Below are 23,854 nucleotides of genomic sequence, written 5' to 3' on the forward strand. Positions count from 1 at the left end.
TTTAAAAATAATGGAAATAGGTGGGAAAAGAAAAATCTATATAAATTATTGGAAAAAAAAGGGAGGGGGAAGAAACGGAAAGGGGGTGGGGATGGAGGTGGGAGTTCAAGATCTAAAGTTGTTGAATTCAATATCCAGTCCGGGAGGCTGTAAAGTGCCTAGTCGGAAGATGAGGTGCTGTTCCTCCAGTTTGCGTTGAGCTTCACTGGAACAATGCAGCAAGCCAAGGACAGACATGTGGGCAAGACAGCAGGGTGGAGTGTTAAAATGGCAAGCGACAGGGAGGTTTGGGTCATTCTTGCGGACAGACCGCAGGTGTTCTGCAAAGCAGTCGCCCAGTTTGCATTTGGTCTCTCCAATGTAGAGGAGACTGCATTGGGAGCAACTAATGCAGTAGACTAAGTTGGGGGAAATGCAAGTGAAATGCTGCTTCACTTGAAAGGAGTGTTTGGGCCCTTGGACAGTGAGGAGAGAGGAAGTGAAGGGGCAGGTGTTGCATCTTTTGCGTATGCATGGGGAGGTGCCATAGGTGGGGGTTGAGGAGTAGGGGGTGATGGAGGAGTGGACCAGGGTGTCCCGGAGGGAACGATCCCTATGGAATGCCGCCTGGGTGGTGAAGGGAAGATGTGTTTGGTGGTGGCGGCATCATGCTGGAGTTGGCGGAGGATGATCCTTTGAATGCGGAGGCTGGTGGGGTGATAAGTGAGGACAAGGGGGACCCTATCATGTTTCTGGGAGGGAGGAGAAGGCGTGAGGGCGGATGCGCGGGAGATGGGCCGGATACGGTTGAGGGCCCTGTCAACGACCGTGGGTCGAAAACCTCGGTTAAGGAAGAAGGAGGACATGTCAGAGGGACTGTTTTTGAAGGTAGCATCATCAAAACAGATGCGACGGAGGCGAAGGAACTGAGAGAATGGGATGGAGTCCTTACAGGAAGCGGGGTGTGAGGAGCTGTAGTCGAGGTAGCTGTGGGAGTCGGTAGGCTTGTAATGGATATTGGTAGACAGTCTATCACCAGAAATTGAGACAGAGAGGTCAAGGAAGGGAAGTGTCAGAGATGGACCATGTGAAAATGATGGAGGGGTGGAGATTGGAAGCAAAATTAATAAATTTTTCCAGGTAAAAAGCAGGGCAGCATGCCTAGTTACGCTCTTTGCGAGGCAAATTTTCTCCGTCAACCATCCACCTAGTCCATTGGGCGCGAACATGATCCTTAAAGGGATTGTTGAGCCACACATCTAAAAACGGTTGAACTGCAGACAATAGACCCCTGGTAAAACTGCAGTTTGGGTGGCATTTCTTCGCCAGTATCTCTTGATCTCAATCGGTTATATGGGATCTGAACATGTCTCCCAATAATATGCTGCGATCTTTGTGTAGGCCACTGGAATACTTATTCCATAATTTCACTCCATCCTCATTCATCCAACCCTTGTCATAGACACGCACAAAATCTCCTACAGGGAACTCATTTATCTGCATGGTTTTATGTTTGAAAATTACCATAAGCTTTAATTCTGTTCTGTCGGCCAAGCAGGCTAGTACCACTGTGAATTTTGTATTTTCATGTCCTGTCGTTGTCACGTTTCCAAACCTTTCCACTCCACAGTTCGGTTGCTGGGCATAGCATCCATGTTGCTGATATGACATAATAGGTATGTGTTTTTGCTGGTCTCTGATGCTGGAAACTGGTCATTTTGGCAGAGGTCTTTTTGTAGTCTGTGCAATCTTGGTCTTCAACCTCAAGACTAAATATTTTTGTTCAATAAGACAGCCACACCAACTAGCGGTTGCTCTGACATCTTTACTGGACTCTTTTTTATTTGGCCCATTTAAGTGCATATCTACATCGTGTTTCTGGTGATGATGTAATCATCCTGACAATTTGAGGGCCCGTTCCGCGAAACGCTTCTCGAGATCAGGCCAGTGGCTGGTCCTTGTTCTTGTGGCACATTTGGCCTTGGGCATCTTCTTCAGGGCAAGTTTGTTCTTCCATTCTCAACACCAGTTTTTTGCTAACACTGAATTCTCTTGCAAAAGTAGTTGTTTGACGAGTTAGTTAATGTTGCTGAACAAAGACATGCTGTCAAAGCTTTTCATCTTGCACTCATCAGGACAAAAGTTGCAAAAATACCAGAACACTTACTAAACAATCCCAATTATACTAAAAATTACACGAACAACCAATTACACTTACAAAATTACACTGACATAGCTGCTAGACTGAGTCTGTGGCAGGGGGTGAGGCAACCAACAAGAGGGAAAAACATACTTGACCTCATCCTCATCAACCTGCCTGCCGCAGATGCATCTGTCCACGATAGTATCGGTAAAAGTGACCACCGCACACAGTCATTGTGGAGACAACGTCCCGCCTTCACATTGAGGATACCCTCCATCGTGTTGTGTGGCACTACCACCGTACTAAATGGGATATATTTCGAACAGATCTAGCAACTCAAGACTGGGTGTCCATGAGGCACTGTGCGTCATCAGCAGCAGAATTGTACTCTAACACAATCTGTAACCTCATGGCTCGGCACATCCTCCACTCTGCCATTACCATCAAGCCAGGGGATCAACCCTGGTTCAATGAGGAGTGCAAGAAGGCATGCCAGGAGCAGCACCAGGCATACTTAAAAATGAGGTGTCAACTTGGTGAAGCTATATAAAAAAAAAACAGGACTACTTGGGTGCCAAACAGCATAAGCAGCAAGTGATAGACAGAGCTAAGCTATCCCACAACCAACAGATCAGATCTAAGCTCTGCAGTCCTGCCACATCCAGTTGTGAATGGTGGTGGACAATGAAACAACTCACAGGAGGCGGCGGCTCCACAAATATCCCCAACCTCAATGATGGAGGAGCCCAGCACATCAGTGCAAAAGATAAGACTGAAGCATTCGCAACAATCTTCAGCCTGAAGTGCCGAGTGGATGTTCCATCACGGCCTCCTTTGGAGGTCCCCAGCATCACAGATGCCAGTCTTCAGCCAATTCAAATCACTCCACGTGATATCAAGAAACGGCGGAAGGCACTGGGTACTGCAAAGGCTATGGGCCCTGACAATATTCCGGCAATAGCACTGAAGACTTGTGCTCCAGAACTTGCCGCGCCCCTAGCCAAGCTGTTCCAGTACAGCTACAACACTAGCATCGACCCAGCTATGTGGAAAATTGCCCAGTATGTCCTGTACATAAAAAGCAGGGCAAATCCAACCCAGACAATTACCGCCCCATCAGTCTACTCTCCATCATCAGTAAAGTAATGGAAGGGGTCATCAACAGTGCTATCAAGCAGCACTTGCTTAGCAATAATTTGCTTACTGATGCCCAGTTTGGGTTCCGCCAGGGCCACTCAGTTCCTGACCTCATTAGAGCCTTGGTTCAAACATGGACAAAAGAGCTGAACTCCTGAGGTGAGGTGAGAGTGACTGCCCTTGACACCAAGGCAGAATTTGACCAAGTGTGGCATTAAGGAGCCCTAGCAAAACTGGAGTCAATGGGAATCAGGAGGAAAACTCTCTGCTGGTTGGAGTCATACCTAGCACAAAGGAAGATGATTGTGGTTGTTGGAGGTCAGTCATCTCAGCTCCAGGACATCACTGCAGGAGTTCCTCAGGGTAGTGTCCTAGACCCAACCATCTTCAGCTGCTTCATCAATGGCCTTCCATCCATCATAAGATCAGAAATGGGGATGTTCGCTGATGGAACAATGTTTCATTGTTTGCACAATGTTCAGCACCATTCGCGACTCCTCAGAGACTGAAGCAGTGCATGTCCAAATGCAGCAAGACCTGGACAATATCCAGACTTGGGCTGACAAGTGGCAAGTAACATTCACGCCACACAAGTGTCAGGCAATGACCATCTCTAACAAGAGAGAATCCAACCATCACCCCTTGATTTTCAATGGCATTACCATCACTGAATCTCTCGCTTTCAACATCCTGGGGGTTACTACTGACCAGAAACTGAACTGGACTAGCCATATAAATACTGTGGCCACAAGAGCAGGTCAGAGGCTAGGAATCGTGCAACGAGTAACTCACCTCCTGACTCGTTAAAACCTGTCCACCATCTACAAGGCACAAGTCAGGAGTGTGATGGAATGCTCCCCACTTGCCTGGATGAGTGCAGCTCCTAAAACACTGAAGCAGCTCAATACCATCCAGGACAAAACAGTCCGCTTGATTGACACCACATCCACAAACAATCACTCTCTCCAACACCAATGCACAGTGGCAGTGTGTACCATCTACAAGATGCACTGCAGGAATTCACCAAAGCTCCTTAGACAGCTCCTTCCAAACCCACGACCACTACCACCTAGAAGGACAAGGGAAGCAGATAAATGGGAATACCACCACCTGGAAGTACCCCTCCAAGTAACTCACCATCCTGACTTGGAAATATATCGCTGTTAATTCACTGTCGCTGGGTCAAAATCCTGGAACTCCCTTCCTAACAGCACACTGGGTGTACCTACACCACATGAACTGCAGCAGTTCAAGAAGGCAGCTCACCATCTTCTCAAGGGCAACTAGTGACGGGCAATAAATGCTGGCCCAGCCAGTGAAGCCCATATCCCGTGAATGAATAAAAAGAAGAAAAAAAAAGATTCAGTCAGGATCGCTGTGTGGCTTACTTAAGCATGCTAGAAGCTACTGGCATTCACACACACGGCCCTGTCCTTTGCAAACAGAAAGAACATGTCCAAGCATTGCACCTTTTTCAACTTAACAAAATCTTTGGGGAAAGCTATTCCCTGGTCCATTGCCCTTGGCAATGCTTTGACCAGAGTTGACCTGCCTCGTTTGAATTTAAACAAAAGCTTGACAGTGAACTATTCCCTAGGGCATTCGCGATGGCAAAGCCTCTACCAATCCAAGTCCACTTGCCAACCAATCAGCACCATTTTCACATGCAGTATAAATTGTCGTCCCCTTTGAGTTGTGGTATTCGTGATTCTGTCCTGATGAGTGCAAGACAAAAAGCTTCAACAGCATGTCTCTTTTTACAGCAATACTCAAGTTCTGTACTACCATGTTAATGTTACGACTTTTAGCTTGAAACTAGTTTCCTTTTTTTTGCCAGAGGACCCATTTCTGTTTGTTGTTTGACCACCTGCTCCGTGTGGGTATAACTTAAACTCCCACACAGCTGGGCATCATTGCCTGTTTCACCCGCTTGATCCCATGTGTCAACTTTTAAAGGGGAGTAAAATATTCATTTTTGAAAAATTGAGGCCAACTCAATGAGAGTATAGCATCCCTTAGTATATCAGTTGACCACCCACTTCTGTTAAGTATAGGCCTAAACATGGATTTTGGCACCGAAAAACAGGGTAGTATTAAACACAGGGTCAACTTATATGCCACAATCTCCAGTAGTTATAGTTATGAAGTGAGACTTAAAATTTTGAAATTTTTGCACTACAGCTGAGGAACTTAATGGGCGACTTCAAAGAATATTCAACATTACATTGAGGTAACCAATTTCAACAGGAACAAGAGAAAAGTCATCAAGCTTAAAGGGGAGGTTAGAAATGAATTCTTACATAGTAAAGTGAACTGCAGCCACCTTATAAGTTCAGGAACAGAGCCTGCACATTTGTACACAAAGCAAATAGTAGACATAGTTCTCCTTTAAAAGCCATATAGAGCTAATTTGCAGGGTTTCAAGCAGGATTGGATTAATACTCAGTCAACAACCAATCAACTGACTTCTGGTACATATGCAATAGCTATTCTAATACTGCAATGCAGCTGTGCACACAGCACCATTAAAACCAAGGTCAAATGATATAATGGAAGAATTATGGATGAGGGAATTTATTTAATAGATACAGTTGGTGATTTACAGTGCCTAATCAAATCATTCATAATAGAAATAGCACCTTAATATTAGCAAGCTGACTGGAATGGCAATCGTTGAAAATTTTGCTGATCATCAAATTTGTATATCTATTAGAATTATTTCACTGGGGCTAGAATTTCTTTTATTGCTTAATTATGCTCACCAAAAGCAGTTCTTCCATTAATAGCTTTAGCTGTCTATTAATGAGGCTGTGCTTTTGCTGACTGCATGATGTGTGGACAGTGACTGAAGGCATCACTCTTAGTAATCAGCCAGCCTGCTGGCACTCACTTTCAAGACTCACACAGGACTAATGTACAATTGGGTGTTGGCACCTGTAAACCAGCAGAAAAAAAAAGTCAAGTCAACCCCTTCTGGAGAGGAGGGAAAAAAGTGCGTGTTAAAAGAACTACTCCCATTTAAATCACCCAATTCTCCAGTTTTGAACTGTTTTGTTATTTCAGTAACAAACTGCAGTGATAACAGAAATATCTTAATGTCATCACAAAATATTTTCATTTGAACAAACACACTTTTGTGCTAATAGATATAAATACAAATGAACAGCCAAATGTCAAATTATCCACGTTTTGCTATACAAAAGTAATTTCCCTTCGAAGCTTAGTTCAAAACACATCTTAATTTCTCAAGTCTTAAATAACACAACTGGTTTCAAACAATGCAATTACCTGCGGGGTAAACATTTTAGCAATTTTCCCACTGCAGCGACAAGACACTCTAAAACGCATACAAGATGCAGCATTTCGGCCCTTGGAATCAAGCAGCTCATCAGGTGAAGGTGGTGTCTGTATTGGTGCCTTTTCCTGGCAGCTTCCTTGAATTACTGGATGAAGATCATCTTGCCTGGCTGCACTTTCATTAAAGACTATTGTTGGAGGTGCATCCAGCTCTAACTTTGGCCTTTTTCTCGTTTCACTGCTCTCTTGCTGTGTTGGCCTTTTTATCCCAGTTTCAGTAATATCTGAAGTGCATTCTTGCTCTCTGCTAAAATCCTGAAGAGTCTGCCATTTGGCAACAACATCCAACCATTTACTAGATTCTCCAATCACATACTTCTGGAGAACGTGAACTCCTTTTCCTTGGAATTCAAAAAGAAAGAAAAACTTGTTTGCACATTGTTGTGGAATATATAGTCAAGCCTAAATGCAGCACATTTCAAATCCAATAAAAACACTAATTTGTTGAAATAAATCAGTATTGCTGAAACACATTTATAACTAACAAATCTAAAAAATGATACCTTCAAAAATACTCCATTTCAAGATAGTTTTAATTCTTTTAATTCTCTCAAATCCATTAAGCCTTGCTATAAAGATCACTGTTTCCAGATGCTTAATGCTAGAATTACCACACATCCCGATCAGCCAAAAACTTTGGAGAACGCTATCTATTTCACTGTGCTAGCTTATTGCAGCTCTGCATTTCTACAACCCTAGTCAGATTTCAATTCCCAGACAGTTGCAATAAAATTCAAACGTTTCAGATAATCATACCGAGGGATATTTTCTCTAGCTAATCTGATCCTGTCCTCGTCTACTGCCCTCACATATGGGCTAACATCGAAAATTGTTAGATAAAAATTAGGAAACATGGATCATTTATTTCATCTATTAACTTGTTGAAGGCATCTGTAGTACCCTGAGTATTCAGGTTGAAATCTGCTAACTCACCACCTATCAAGGATCAAATCTGTTAAGGAATCCAACTATTTCAGCCAGTTACTCGTTACGATCTCCATGGGGGAACCATAAACCAAAACAACAAAATAACCAACTGACCCCCAAATGAAGAAACTAGCAACAAGATTCCACTTTTTGTAACTTTTACTTTAACATTTTAAAAAATTCATTCACAGGTGTGGGCTTCGCTGGCTGGGCCAGCATTTATTCCCCATCCCTAGATGCCCTTGAGAAGGTCGTGTTGAGCTGCTTTCATCGAATCGCTGCAGTCCATGCGGTGTAGGTACACCCCCAGTGCTGTTAGGGAGGGAGTTCCAGGATTTTGACCCAGCAACAGTGAAGGAATGGCGATATATTTCCAAGTCAGGATGGTGAGTGACTTGGACGGGAACTTCCAGGTGGCAGTGTTCCCATTTATCTGCTGCCCTTGTCTTTCTAGATGGTAGTGGTCATGGGTTTGGAAGGTGCTGTCGAAGGAGCCTTGGTGAATTCTTGCAGTGCATCTTGTAGATGGTACACACTGCTGCCACTGTGTGTTGGTGGTGGAGAGAGTGAGTGTTTGTGGATGTGGTGCCAATCGAGCAGACTGCTTTGTCCAGGACAGTGTCAAGCTTCTTGAGTGTTGTGGGAGCTGCACTCACCCAGGCAAGGAGAGTATTCCATCACACTCCTAACTTTGTGCCTTGTAGATGGTGGACAGGCTTTGGGGAAGTCAGGAGGCGGGTTACTTGTCGCACGATTCTTAGCCTCTGACCTGCTCTTGTAGCCACAGTATTTATATGGCTAGTCCAGTTCAGTTTCTGGTCAATGGTAACTCCCCAGGATGTTGATAGTGGGGGATTCAGTGATGGTAATGCCATTGAACATGAAGGGGCGATGGTTGGATTCTCTCTGATTGGAGATAGAGACATAGAAAATAGGTGTAGGCCATTCGGCCCTTCGAGCCTGCTCCACCTTTCATTATCATGGCTGATCATCCAACTCAACAGCCTGCTCCCACTTTCTCTCCATATCCTTTGATCCCTTTCGCCCCAAGAGCTATATCTAACTCTTTCTTGAAAACATACAATGTTTTGGCCTCAGCTACTTTCTGTGGTAGTGAATTCCACAGGTTCACCACTCTCTGGGTGAAGAAATTTCTCCTCATCTGAGTCCTAAATGGTCTACCCCGTATCCTCAGAGTATGACCCCTCGTTCTGGACTCCCCCACCATCAGGAACATCCTTCCTGCATCTACCCTGTCTAGTCCTGTTAGAATTTTATAGATTTCTATGAGATCGCCCCTCATTCTTCTGAGCTCCAGTGAATATAATCCTAACCAACTCAATCTCTCCTCATACGTCAGTCCCGCCATCCCAGGAATCAGTCTGGTAAACCTTCGCTGCACTCCTTCTATAGCAAGAACATCCCTCCTCAGATAAGGAAACCAAAACTGCACACACTATCCCAGGTGTGGTCTCACCAACGTCCTGTATAATTGCAGCAAGACATCCCTGCTCTTATACTCGAACCCTCCCACTATGAAGGCCAACATACCATTTGCCTTCTTTACCGCCTGCTGCACCTGCATGCTTACCTTCAGCGACTGGTATACAAGGACACCCAGGTCTCGTGGCACATTCCCCTCTCTCAATTTATAGCCATTCAGATAATAATCTGCCTTCCTGTTTTTGCTACCAAAGTGGATAACCTCACATTTATCCACATTATACTGCATCTGCCATGCATTTGCCCACTCACTCAGCTTGTCCTCCTCACAGCTCACCCTCCCACCCAGCTTTGTGTCACTTACAAATTTGGAGATATTACATTTAGTTCCCTCATCTAAATCATTAATATATATTGTGAATAGCTGGGGTCCCAGCACAGAGCCCTGCGATACCCCACTAGTCACTGCCTGCCTTACAGGTCATTGCCTTACAGTTGCGTGGCACGAATGCCACTTGTCAGCCCAAGCCCAAGCCTGGATATTGTCTAGGTCTTGCTGCATTTGGACATGGATTGCTTCAGTATCTGAGGAGTCACAAATGGTGCTGAACATCGTGCAATTATCAGTGAACATCCCCACTTCTGACCTTATGATGGAAGGAAGATCATTGATGAAGCAGCTGAACATGAATCAAAACCAATGCAAATTAAACATGAATTAACAGGCAAATCATACTTCAAATAAAAAAGGTAAATTTCATTTTAAATGGTTAATACAAAGGTACATTTTACACAACTACAGGCATTACCTTTCAGCATGTATGGCATTACGTAGTTACTCAGCTCCACAATATGCTGTTCTTTATTTACTCAAGGGAGGTCAGGAGTGCTATCCATCAATAACTTTCACAGGTACGATTATCATCAGCAAGGCACTCTTTTTACGAATCCTCTCTCCCTTGGGGCTTGATCCTGGAGTAGCTTTCCAGAGTCCCTTTTCAGCCAACCAACCAATAGCACTCAGGTTCATGTTAAGGCCATTTTTGGGAAAACATCCAGCTCTTCAGTGTTTCTGAGCTAGTCACACAGTTTTCTAAGTTTTATCTCTCTGAGCAGCTTGCACAGTGCCTCAAAGAGCTCCGGTCTCTTCTGCCAAACACTAAAACTGACCTCTTCCCTAGAGTAATTTGCTTCTTCTCCTCACAAGAATTCGCAGTGTTCCTCTTCATCTTTGTATGTTTTCTCTTTGTGTCTGCATGTGTGCCGATAGCCTTCACCCTCCAGCTCCTCTGCTCGTAGCTCTCCTTTGTGTATACTAGGCATATGTAGGCTTCTCTAAACTTCCTTCCTGTTAGTACTGCTTCCAGGTCAAGGGTCACAAAGTGGCACAGGCCAGTATTTCTTACAATTGACCCCCTTTACAATTGATACAAATTCTTCAAAGTCCTTTTCAAACATTCCTAAAATGATATATTCCACAAATCGTTTAAAGAAATTACAATTTTTCCTTATGGTACTGCTTCCCGGTCAAAAGCCATCACACACCCCCCTTTTGGGGGGGGGGGGGGAGAAAGAGAGAGAACAGGAAGTTTTACTGTCGTAAAGTTTTCTTTACAACAGTGTTCAAAATACAACCACAGTATTTATATGGCTGGGCCAGTTAAGTTTTTGGTCAATGGTAACTCCCAGGGTTATGGTGGGGGATTCAACAATGGTAATACAGTGGAAAGTAAAGGGAAGACTGTCAGAATCTTTATAACTGGAGATGGTCATTGCCTGGGACTTGTGTTTTCTTATTTATTCTTTCACAGGGTGTGGGTCTTGCTGGCTAGGCCAGTATTTATTGCACATCCCTAATTCCCCTTGATGAACACAAATGTTCCTCATCACTTATCAGCCCAACTCTGAAGGCTGTCCAGGTCTTTCTGCATGTGAGCATACACTGTTTCAGCATATGAGGAATTACAAATGGTATTGTACACTATGCAAGCATCAATGGACATCTTTATTTCTAAGCCGAGGTTGCGGGGCGGGGAGGGGAGATGGTCATTGATAAATGAGCTGAAGCTACTTTGACCTAGGTCACTAACCTGAGGAACTCCTGCAGCAGTGTTTTGCTTTTGAAATATGCGTGTTGCCCACAGTAGCAGCTTCTCTTTTCTTTATACAGTGGTGCAGATCTGAGTGTCTAGCGGCACTGGTACAAAGCAACAGAAATTGCATGTAAATGGCAGGAATGTGTTGCCTTCGCTGCCACTGAGATTTTATTTGGTATGTAATTCAGATGGTTAATCATGTGTAACGAAGATGGTCATTATTGATCTCGAGGTGCCTGTTTACACTGTATTAAAATCCAGGTAGTAAATCAAAAACAGCATTGGAATTGCAGACTGCTTGACCAATTAAAATTTAAAAGCCTCCACTTCCAATGCTATTCATACAATCTCTGGTGGGGGCAATGGCATCACTATTCCTTCTAATGAACTAACCCAAAAGATATGAAAACAGACCTCAGGAAAGTCATCTAATTTGAATTTGTGCTTTTCTGTGCCCCATCAGTTCAACTTTCAATCATTTCAATGGGCAAGTATCATATCGCTTACTGAACATAGTTTTGGCCATTGGCTGCACTGCAGTTAATCTGCTACTGTAGTTACAGCAGTCTGTTCCAGTTATTTATGGAGTACATCACTGCAGTAAAGTCCTGCCTTTCGTGATTTCTTTGTTAGAGTATTCGCTTACCCGCGCTAAAGCCTTTGTACACCAGATCACCCACTGTGTAAGCAACTGTTCATTTTTCCATGTTTTTATCCCCCCTCTCTCATTAAAGACACTACTCTAAATGAAACTTATTCCATTAGCCATGAAGGAGCATGCTTTAATGGAAAGATGTTGTCGAAGTCTCTGGAAGCGGATTCCTTCCATTAGTCCTGGTCGTGGACATTTAATTCTTTGTTTTTTAAGCACCTTCCTGACAGGTGGTGGTGCCTAGAATGGTTGCAGCTGAAGAAGTGCAGCCTGACTAGTGAGATCAATCTGGAAACGTCTGAATCTTTTAGTCCAAAGCTGCAGTAACAGCTCTGCTCAATTTTGAAATATTCACAGGTTTGTCTTTTTATGTAAAAAGCTTGCCTGCCTGTTTTGAGGAGATTCATCTTTTTCTTAAATGAGGATTCTCTTTTTAAAAATCTTCAATACATGCCTTGGATGTTGAAAGAGACGAGTCTGTAGTTAGATTCTTTTATTACAACATTGAGCTCAGAGGCTCCCCCTGTCTGTCACATATCACTATTTGCTGTACAGTAACTGTACAAACCAATGCTGCCCTCACATTCCTGAAAGCTATCTAATTGACTCCCATTGTAAAGCAGGTTCCTCGTTTGAGGTTTTGCAGGAATGCAAGCCCCACAAACAGCTGGACTTTATGGTATTGACTTTGTGGGCAACTACTGTCACTTCTCCTGACCTTCATATCTTCCAACCATGTCTGGACTAAAGCTATGTGATAAAGCCTGAAACCGAGTGCTGGTGTGATTATTGGTAGTTATCACTTGTTGGCCCTATTGAGGACTCCTTCCATCACTTAAATCTTGGGAGGAAGCGGACTGACCACATTTTATTTGCCCTATTACTGCTCTGCTTCTTTGCAAGCGGGACATTACTTGATAATGTAGAATAATTACTCAGGTGATGCCATCATCAGTTATACTGCAGCTGAGAAAGTTGAATAAACTTACTTTATTTAACAGTAGCTTTGTGGCAGTAATGTTAATCATTAAAAATTAAAGTCATGAAGACAATCTATAGCACCTTTATGTCTTGGCATCTGGATTGGGGGGAGCTTTTTCACAAGTAAAAATAATCGCTCTGCACATTTCAAGCTCTTCAGCTTTTTCAAATCTGCATCTGCTGTAAAGAACACTTTTCCTGATACCTGCTCCACCTACAGGAACACAAAGGAAGACAAAAGTCAGCATTCAGCAATTTCACTCCATATCTGTCCTGTTAGATTAAAGCCAATGATAGAAGATTTTGTAAGAAAAATACATTAATACATATCAAACATTCAAGTCAATATGGTAGGAGTAACAAAGCATATAAAACAAGAGCCCCAAGAAGGATTTTAAATAAAAATGTTTCCAAAGGTAGCAGGGACTTCTCAATATGCTTTGCATGTATGAAGTACACTTTGTCATGTCAGAATTTGCAATTATGTGTAATTGTAAGTTTTTAACTCCTACAGATCAATTTTTAACTCTGATCTTTTGCATCTACCATGTAGGTTAAGCATAGAAGACACCACAAAAGAAAACTTCAAATTGACTTTGGAACGGATCTGTATATTTTCTATTAAATCAGTTTCTCTGGGCTAGGTAACATATCTTACCTCACTTACTTCAAACTACTTTATAATTAGGTTATAGACATCATTTTTGAAGGAAATAGGTTTCTTCTAGTATTGACTTGAAAAATCAACAGTTACCACGAATAATGTCCCACACTTCAGTTTTTCCACATCATTTGCATCCCGCTCACAATAACACTTATCTATCTGGAAGCTCAGGCTTTCAAACCGCATGAACAAACAGGCTCTCTCAATTTTACCAAATTACTAGTTTTACAATTGTTCAAATAAGACAATTTTTTGCTGGCTTTGAAACTTGGGAGGGGGTTGGAGGAGGCGAGTGGGGGCAGTTTTGCAGTCGGAATACCCAGGAGTATAGGTTTCCCTCAGGTCCCGCTCAATTGACTGAAAGGACCCGATTACCATTTTTTGTCCCAATTTCCAAGTCGCAGACAGGTGCAGGCTCTCGGGTGGTTAGGCTTTCAGGACTAGGCCAGAGCCAGGGAGCAGAGAGGTGGGAGGGTAGACTAAAGGCCTGGGGGAAGATCAGAGACTGGAGTCGAGAATCAGAAACGTTATGGAGTGTCCAGTTTCAGACAGTGGGTCAAACAAATAAATTGGATCCAGCAAGTAAAAAGGCACACAGCTTCGTTATAATATTTAAATGACCAGAGTAGGGGGTTGGCTGCCGCTCCTGAATCTTGCCTCCGTTGAAATGGGAGTGGGCATGTCGGAGGCTGGAAAGGTGCATGTCCAATTCAACATTTTCATATTCCACCTGACCCAAACCCAACAGTTTTTGGGGGTTAAAATTCTTCTCCTCAAATACATTTATTATACACACCAACAGATCTCCAGTGAATTGCTCTCAGGACTAGGGGAACAGTTTGACATTTACCATGGTTCCTTGGCAGCCTAAATGCAACAATGGCATCTCTATCTTTCAGTGAATTAATACATTACAACTGTCTAGGTACAAATATTGCACACATTCTTCATTTACAGGCCTCAATCATATTTCTAATAGTGTAATCATACACTTTAGAAAACTGCTAATGATTCAAATAATTCTCTCCCAAGGATCCATTTACATTACATACACCACCATTCTGCCTTCTTCCTTCCACATTCCCCCCACCAACATCCCACGTAGTATTTAGTCAAGAAGAAAATATGTTTTGTGAGGAACCCGTTTTTGGAAAATTTGAAAGACATGGAATTTTGAATTTCTCCCTCTTTTTTAAAAAAAAGTCTGCAAGATTAATTCAGGGCTGTGAATATGCCATTCTTCAAGAAACCACGCGTCAACATAGATGCCCAGCGGGAACATCCGGAGAGGAAAAAGATATTTTGTATGCCTAAGTTAACAAAGAACTGCTGTTGTCGAGCTATAAAGACTCTTGCTGATTGGTTAAAAACACCCAGCCTGAGAGAAGTATTCTCTGAAACTCAGTCAAGAGTGTGCACGGACCTTAGGAGTAGGCTGCAAAACGACGACTCTCTTTCTCTGCCTCACCTTTGTGTTACATGAGGTCTAGAGTGAGTTAACTTTCATCAGAATAACCTGTTTTCTGTTGAAAGTCCGCAAGATTGTGATAAGAGTCATTAAGGACAGTTTCACTAAAATCCATCTGAAAGAACTTGCAGATCTGTTGCCACCAGAATTCAACTAGATCAACAGAGTGGAGATCTTTTCAAATTTTTATCCTTTTAAAAGATACACTCCCATACTCCAGCCTCTGCAGGGGACTGTTTGTCCTGTTTTGTGTTCGCAAGTGTGCACCTAGGGGTTCGAATATCTAAAAAGGGGAAAATCATTACAAGTTGTAGAAGTGTAAGTTTACCAGTTTTATAACTTGTTTTAAATAAGAAATTTGTTTGTAATAAATCAATTATCTTTTGTGTTTGCTGAAAGAAGCCTGATTATAGTCTTTTTATACTGGGAATAACAGAATCAATGGGTCAGTTCTGTGGGCGAGTTAGATATGTAAACTAATGTTGCGACCTATGGAGAAGTGGGGTTAGAATTAAGTGCGCACTCCTCCCATCACGGTCTGTAACAGTTTATTTATTCTGCCTCCAACTTTTTGTTCACAGGATAAGGGTGTCACTGGCTAGACCAGCATTTATTGCCCATCCCTAATTGCCCTTGAGGTGCTGTTGGTGAGCTGCCTTCTTGAATTGCTGCAGTCCATGTGTTGTAGTTGCACCTACAGTGCTATTAGGAAGGGAGCTCCAGGATTTTGACCCAGTGACGGTGAAGGAACAATAATTTAGTTATTATATAGGATGCTATGCGGCTTGGAGGTGAATTTGCAGATGGTGGTGTTTCATACACCTGTTGCACTTGTCCTTCCAGGTGGTAGAAGTCTTGGGTTTGGAAGTTACTGTCGAAGGAGCCTTGGCAAGTTGCTTCAGTGCATCTTGCAGATAGTACACACTGATGCCACTGTGCATCGGTGGTGGAGGGAGTGAATATTTATGGATGGGGTGCCTATCTAGCAGGCTGGTTTAATTCTGGATGGTGTGGAGCTGCACTCATCCAGGCAAGTGGAGAGAATTCCTTCACATTCCTGACTCATGCCTTGAAGATGGAGGAGGGAGGAGAGATTTTGGGGAAGTCAAAAATTAGTTATTTGCTGCAGGATAACCAGCCTCTGATCTGCTCTTGTAGCCACAATACTTGTGTGGTTAGTTCAGTTCAGTTTCTGATCAATAACAACTCTCAGGATGTTGGTGGTGGGAGATTCAGTGATGATAATTACATTGAATGTCAAGGGGAGATCATTAGATTCTCTGTTGTTGGAAATGGTCATTGTCTGGCACAAGCTGTTACTTACCACTTATCAGCCCAAGCCTGAATGCTGCCCAGATCTTGCTGCATGCAGGCACGGAATGCTTCAGTGCCTGAAGAGCTGTAAAATCATCAAATCTGCAAACATCGCTACTTCTGGCCTTATGATGGAAGGAAGGTCATTGATGAAGCAGCTGAAGATGGTTGGGCCTAGGACACTACCCTGAGGAACTCCTGCATTAATGACTTGGGGCTGAGATGATTGGCCTCAAACAACCTTTTGCTAGGTATGACTCCAGCCAATGGAGTCCCCTTCCATCCCCCTCTTGTACCACTGCAGTCCATGTGGTGTAGGTACACCCACAGTGCTGTTAGGAAGGGAGTTCTAGGATACTGACCCAGCAACAGTGAATGAATGGATTTATAGTTCCAAGTCAGAATGGTGTGTGGTTTGTAGGGGAAGTTGCAGGTGTTGGTGTTCCCATGCATCTGCTGCACTTGTTCTTCTCAGTGGTAGAGGTCAAAGGTTTGGAAGTTACTGTCAAAGGAGCCTTGGCGAGTTGTTTCAGTGTATCTTATAGATAGTACACACTGTTGCCACTGTGCACCAGTGGTGGAGGGAGTGAAGATTTGTGGTTGGAGTACCAATCAAGCAGATTACTTTGTCCTGGTTGGTGTCGAGCTTCCTGAGTCTTGATGGAGCTGCACTCATCCAGGCAGGTGGAGAGCATTCAATCATACTTCTAGTTATTGTTCAGGAAATGTTATTTGTTAGCACCAATGACATCTTCCATTCCTTTGCTGGTAATTGAAAGTAGACTGATGGGACAGTAAATGGCTTTTTGTGAACAGACATACCTGGGCAATTATTCACACTGTCAGGTAGATGCTAGCGTTCTAGCTGTACAACAGCTTGGCTAGTGATGCAGCTACTTTTGGAGCACATCTTCATTGTTAGATCCCAGGGCCCATAACCTTTGCTGTATCCTTCAGCCACTTCTTGGTATCACATGGAGTAAACTGAATTGGTTGAAGACTAGCATCTCTGATGCTGGGGACCTCAGGAGGAGGCTGAGCTGTATCATCCACTCTGCACTTCTGGCTGAAGGTAGAAGCCATTGTCTTCAGACCCCCCTGCCACAAACTGTTCCCTAGCCACTGACTCCATCCCTCTTCCTGTGTCTGTCCAAAGCTGAGCTAGATGGTTCACAACCTTGGTGTCATGTCTGAGCCCAAGACGGACTTCAGACCACATAACCACTCCATAATCAAGACTGCCTGATTCCATCATGTTATATTGTCCAAATCTTTGCAAGCCTCCACTTATCTGCTGCTGAAACCCTCATCTGTGCCTGGTTACCTCTAGACCTAACTATTTCAACACACTTCCGGCTAGCTTTCCATCTTCCACTTGCGCTCCAAAATTTTGCTGCCGGTATCTTCATTTGTTCCAAATCTTAGAAGCACAGGATGGTTACAGTGCAGGAGGCTATTCAGCCTTGTGTGTCTACGCCTTCTCTCTGAAAGAATAATTCACCTGGTGCTATTCCCCTGCCTTTTCCTCGTGGTGCGGCAATGTTTTCCTCTTCAGATAATCATCCAATTTGCTACTAAAAGCCGTGATTTAAATCAGTCTCTACCACACGCTCAGGTAGTGTATTCCAGATTCTAAACACTTGCTGTGTAACATCATTTGCTATTGCTTCTTTTGCCAATTACCTTAAATCATTGCCCACTGCTACTTGATCATTCTACCAACAGGGACAGTTTCTCCCTATCTACTCTGTCTAGATCCCTCACGATCTTGAACACCTCCATCAAATCTCCTCAACCTCAGCTTCTCCAATCTATCCACATAACTGAAGTTCCTCATCCTTAGAACCATTCTCGTGAATCTTTTTTTTGAACCCTTTCTAATGCTGTCACATCCTTCTTAAACCGTGGTGCCCAGTGCCTCCTTCACCCATCACTCCTGTGCTTGCTGACTTTCACGGCTCCTGGTCTCACAACGTTTCAATTTTAAAATCCTTATCCTTGGTTTTCAAATCCTTCCATGGCTTTGCCCCCACCCTCTCTCTGTAGCCCCTTCTAGCCACACAAGCCTTCGAGATCTCTGCATTCTTCCTATTTTGACTTCTTGCAAGCCCCCAATTTTAATCACTCCACCATTGGTGGCTATGCTTTCAGCTGCCTTTGTCTTAAACTCAGGAATTTTCTCCCTAAACCTCACTGCTGCCCTTCATTTAAGATGCTCCTTAAAACCTCCCTCTTATCAAGCTTTTGCTTAACTGTCCTGACTTCACCTTATATGACTTTTTAAAAAAAATTGATATAACTTTAGGAAGTTTTACTACTAAAACAACTTATTTATATAGCACCTTTAATGTAATGATGTAATGAAACATCCCAATGATATAACATCTATGAATTTTTAAATGAGTGGCATGAAAATGAAGGGGCGTAAAACTTCGTGAACACAACTCAGACTACAACTATTTCAAGAATGATTTTTGTTTTACGCACGGATTTGGCTAACTTCTCTTCATGAAGATGCGACATCGGATTTTATACAAATGTGCACACGGGTAAATTGCACACAAACACAAGGATATAATAAACACGTGCAAATATACAAACACACGTGCGAGCATACAAGCTCAAACATACAAATACACACACAAACAGAGTACTATACAAACACTTTCCTGTTACTTCAACACAGAAATCTAAACTCTAACACAGTGAAAGCTGACCAGGGCCCTATTTGTGACCCACAGCAACACCCACCCCAGCTCAGACAGGCAGCGACCCTGACACAAGCTGCACCCTGTCCGGGGCTCGGGGTCTTTTTACTCACCTCAGAAGCGGACAGTTTGCGGTGAACCTCCTCCCTCAGCAGCTGCTCCAGGCCCCGGCTAGCGGTGCAGAAATACCGGCTCCCGAGACTGCAGCCTCGGGACATCAGGACCCGGGAAGGGGAGCAGAGAGGGGTTGGGGTGCGGGTGGTGCTCGGGCGGCCCGGTGCAGTGAAAGCGGTTGTCAGGGAAACCTCACCGGAAACTCCCCATCTCAACAGGAAGTGACGATGAAGCGTGTGGGGGGGGGGCCCCCTGGAGCTGATTTTAAATTTTAACCGTCAACATCAACAACAACAACAACTGGGGTCAGGAAAGATCTTCCCCCAACCCCCTAACGGCGAAGCTGACACTGTATTGACTCAGCATTAGGATTGAGGGACTGGTTGGGGGGGGTGGAGTGGTGCAGAGAGAGAGAGAGAGCACTGCACTGACCCAATGTGCTCTGTGTGAGATCCATTTTCTTGGTGGGTACAGGATGTCATTTTCATGCTGTGTTGGCCAGTTAGGGTATGGCACCCATGCTTTGACATCTGCAAGTTGCCTATGAAGTTCATCCAAGGACTGAGATTGAGGGCCACATTTCCCTTTGGCCTTTGTCAAGCCATAGGGTTATAGAAGATTTAAGCATAAAAGCAAAATGCTACGGATGCTGGAAATCTGAAGCCAAAGCAGAAAGTGCTGGAAAAACTCAGCAAGTCTAGCAGCGTCCGTGATGAGAGAGAACCAGAGCCAACGTTTCGAGCCTCCTTCAGAGCTCTGACAACCGCCCTCGCTGGCTGCGTTTTCCCAGCGTCTTCTGTTTTTGTTATCGAAGACCTGCTGCCTCAGCAACTCAGGACCAGGGATTATCACAGATGGAGCGGGCTCAGTGCAAGTTCTGCCCATTTGTACCTCAGTTTTGTATTCTTACTTCAATAACTGGTGCCAGACACTAACACATTTAAGGATATTGATGTGGGCACCGCCATACCAAAGGCTTTTTGATAATTAAGGTACACAGTGTTGATCAGGCTATGAACATCCATCAATTTACTAATCTCGTCAAAAGATCTGTCCAAGTCAAATCATTCTGGAATGCAAATGGGCTCCTTTTCTCCACTACAAACAATTGTCTTAAACCTAGACAAAGGTGACTCTGACTCGAAACGTTAACTCTGTCTTTCTCTACACAGATCCTGTTACACCTGCTGAGTTTTTTTCTTAAACCTAGGGCTGCTAACTCTGGTTGGGCATTTTCCAGGAGATGTCGGTGGAAGTGAGCTCACGGTAAGCTGTGGCACGAGTGGGTTCTAAAGGAGTACGAGAGAGGAAAACACACCAACTTTAATTAGGAAAATGGGACGAATTTGCAGTGGCTGAATAACGATTAAAGTTTAGAGGGCAATAAAAGCTTTATTCGCTCTCAAAGGGCTTGGTGCAAGATCCGACGCCATGGTTTCAAACAGATATTAAAAGCTGCTAAAACTGAGGAGAGAATAATGTTTTTTGCTCTCCAATGCTGTGTAGAATCAATCTGGTTAGGTGTCATCTAGCAGGCTGGGCAACAGGCCATGCTGTGCAATGAAGATCCCTTTGGGTCCTTGTTTCATCAAAGAACCTCAGTTTGCATGAAATTTTTGAGGTTCCCACCTGCCTGTAATGGGAGCCTTGATCGACCGTGAAATGCATGCCGTTGAAATAAAAGTGGGCACTGGGCAAGAAGTACCTGTCAATGGGCTCATAAGATTTTAACCCCTCAAACAGCTCTCTCACACCAGGCAAGAGGGGATTAAAATTCTCCTGCGTGATTGGGAATAGAAGCATCACAGACAGTTAAATCTGATCCTGACCTCATCAGATGCCCATATGTCTACACAATTACTGGCAAGAGTCGTGCAAATACTGGCTGAACCACCTCCTAGCCAAGAAACATAAAACCATTAGTACCACCTCTTCTGCTATCCCACATGAAATCAGCTAACTTGCTACAGGATATTAGATCTAGCCTGGAACGTTCCTTTCCTGTTAACCTCATTTGTACACTGAGCAATTCTTCAGTCAACTGAATTATCAGGGCAGCTTCCGAAATGACTTTTAATGTAGAGTTCCATAAGAACCTTTGGTCAGCCACCTAAACAAAGACATTGCAGTAGTTCTGATGTATTGCCTGTACCAAAATTACCGGGAGTCTCATCTCTGTATTTTTAATGAAATGAAGTCGATCAAACTCAGACCAACACTCGCTTCTTGCTCCTGACCCCTCAATGAAATTCAAACCAATCCCATCTCGGCCCTTCAAAATCCCAGCCAATTGGAGTCCTCCTGGCTTTTTCCGGTTTAAGGTTTGAATTTGATTGGGTGATGCTGTGCCGGGTGTGATGTCACCGCATGGCAATGCCTCATGATAGAAGTTGTCTTTTCTTCCCCTTCTTGGTGGCTGCTGATGACGAATTATGGAACTATTTGTTTTTACTATTTTAAAATCTCGCAGAATGCTTTCTTTGGCCACCAGGAGATTGATGCCGTTTCCGGTAGACTCCCTGCCATTCCAGGAGGATCGGCAACCCTACTTAAACCCCTCTTCCCTGTCTCCTCTATCCTCACTTCCAACAATAAGTCTAAGGAGCTCGTGGACTTCTTTGTTACTAAGACTGAGACCACAGATTGAGTTGCCTTTGCCATTTTTCTCCCTTCCTCTAGTCTGCCGGGTCAAATTTCCTCTAAGGCCCCCACCTGTCCTAACTCAGAACTTGCACATTTCTCTAGTTTCTCTTCTATCTCCCCATGCCCCCTGCTCCCTTAACCATTGCCACTAAACTGCTGACCATCCAGCTTCTTTTCCTGGCCCTCATTTTTAAAAGTTATTATTCTTGGGATATGAGTGTCACTGGCAAGGCAGCTTTTATTGCCCATCCCTAATTGCTGCTGAGAAGGTAGTGCTGAGCCACTTTCTTGAACCACTGCAGTCCTTGGGCAGTCCAATCTTTACAGTATAGTCAATTTGAATAAGTTTTTTCTTTTTTCTTTTGATTGAAAAAGTCCAAGTCAGTTTTGCATTTTTCTTCTTGTTAGTTGGTTAGATGGGCCAGTCAAACAATTCAGCTCAAAGCACCAAGCACCCTTGCGCATGTATTCTCCCACTGACCGAGGATGGACATGGAGCTGGCGGCAGCCATTTACTAAGCAGGGACCGCGCTCCTTTGAGCCAGTAGACCGACTGGAGACAAATGTTTCTCAAATCTTCACAAACATTCTGGAGACCAAGCTCTGAACATTGGACAATGGGATGCAAGTTGCCATGGAGGAGTCTGGTCATCCCACATACATGATTGGTGTATGGATCGAGGTTGGCAGCTGGTACAAAAATGAGAAAAGTAACGATGTTTCAAACTTCATGGAATATTTGGTCCTGAAGTTACGGCACAGGGTCCGAGTGCCCCCACTGAGAGAGAGAGACGAAATCTGAGGGCCAATCTTGTATCAGCCTAAATCGGGGACAAAAAGGCTATTTCTCTACAGAGCAGCAAGTTAATTAAGATCTGAACCACCGGCTCCTGGAAGACGGCCATCATCGAGATAAAATGCCAAACGATGAAGATCTTGACCTTGTTCCTCCTCGGCCTGTTACTTTGTCAGACTATGCTTGTTGCCAGGCAGAAAGTTCTTGTACTGTCCAGTAACCACCTCCACTTCCACTGCCATGTCAACAGATAATTTGCAAGGTGGCGCTGCACTGTAGCGACACAGGATTTTAGGTTGCTTATTGTTACAATTTACTTTCTTCAAGTTTTAATGATGTAAGTTTTCTTTTTCATTGTTAATTATTCGTTTATATGTGATTCTTCATGAATAAGCAATGTACCCACAATGAATTTCCAAAGGTACTATAAAATTTGAATTGAATTGAATTCTCTCTTGTGTGATGTTAGCTGATATTGGCTAATGGTTCTCCCACCATCCCCATCAAATCTGCCATCACCACCCTTTGGCTTAAAGAGCTGTTTCAGTACTGTGGTGTGGGAGGGGGAGAAGTAATTCAAACATGGAGTTCTGAAAAAGAAGGACATGGATTAAGGAGACGACAGCACATTCACATACTTTCATCCCATTCTTATTTATCTGAAGGGGAAAGCTACTTTAATCATCCACAAGAACTTCAATACAAAGAATTTTAAAAAATAGCCAAACTACATTAAGCTGCATGCTGAGAAACAGGTGTTTAAAGAATGTTTAAAAGACACCGAGCAAAATTTTAATTGGCCAAGGCAGGTGGCAGCAGGATTGAAGTCCGAAAAGTGCCAGCAGATGGGGAACCCATTGTGGTCCCGTTCACAACTGGTTTAATTAGGGTGCTTTTGGAGATGATTGGGAAACTCTCGTAGAGCTGCCAATTCAGGTATTTAAATATTGAAACAATTTTTTTTTTCATTCATGGGATGTGGGCATTGTTGGCTAAGCCAACATTTATTGCCCATCCCTAATTGCCCATCATAGGGCATTTAAGAGTCAAACACATTGCTGTGGGTCTGGAGTCACATGTAGGCCAGACCAGGTAAGGACAACAGATTTCCTTCCCTAAAGGGCATTAGTGAACCAGATGGGTTTTTACAACAGTTGGCAATGGCTTAATAGTCATCATCGGACTTTTAATTCCAGATATTTATTGAATTCAAATTTCACCATCTGCCATGGTGGGATTTGAACCCGAGTCCCGAGTCCCCGAAGCATTACCCTGGGTCTCTGGAATACTAGTCAGTGACAATACCACTATGCCACTGCCTCCCCCAAATTGCTGGTTTAACCAAGGAATCTGGCTTTATTGCCAGCGCATGTGTTTCCTGAGCTGTGTGGAACTCGCAAGGTTCCACAAGATGTGAGCACAGTGGGGGTGT

The 23,854-nt window shown here is 43.7% G+C and overlaps 1 protein-coding gene and 1 long non-coding RNA gene across 4 annotated transcripts in view; one reads left to right on the forward strand and one right to left on the reverse strand.

The window, feature by feature from the left end:
* thumpd2 (THUMP domain containing 2) overlaps nt 1-19,195 on the reverse strand; it is a 40,149-nt gene extending 20,954 nt beyond the window's left edge. For all 3 annotated transcript variants that reach the window (XM_078542624.1, XM_078542623.1, XM_078542621.1), the window contains exons 1-3: nt 18,983-19,195; nt 12,797-12,929; nt 6,548-6,957 (exon numbers count right to left, since the gene is read on the reverse strand). In XM_078542624.1, coding sequence (XP_078398750.1) covers nt 6,548-6,957; nt 12,797-12,929; nt 18,983-19,087 — 648 coding nt within the window. In that variant the 5' untranslated portion in view covers nt 19,088-19,195. The remainder of the gene's footprint in view (nt 1-6,547; nt 6,958-12,796; nt 12,930-18,982) is intronic.
* A 613-nt stretch (nt 19,196-19,808) lies between these two features.
* On the forward strand, nt 19,809-22,870 carry LOC144680973 (uncharacterized). The gene is made up of 2 exons (XR_013576652.1): nt 19,809-19,975; nt 20,156-22,870. It is a non-coding gene; the product is annotated as an uncharacterized LOC144680973 (long non-coding RNA).
* The last annotated feature ends 984 nt before the right edge of the window (nt 22,871-23,854 follow it).

This window comes from Cetorhinus maximus, chromosome 5 (genome assembly GCF_964194155.1).
Source record: "Cetorhinus maximus chromosome 5, sCetMax3.hap1.1, whole genome shotgun sequence".
NCBI lineage: Eukaryota > Metazoa > Chordata > Chondrichthyes > Lamniformes > Cetorhinidae > Cetorhinus > Cetorhinus maximus.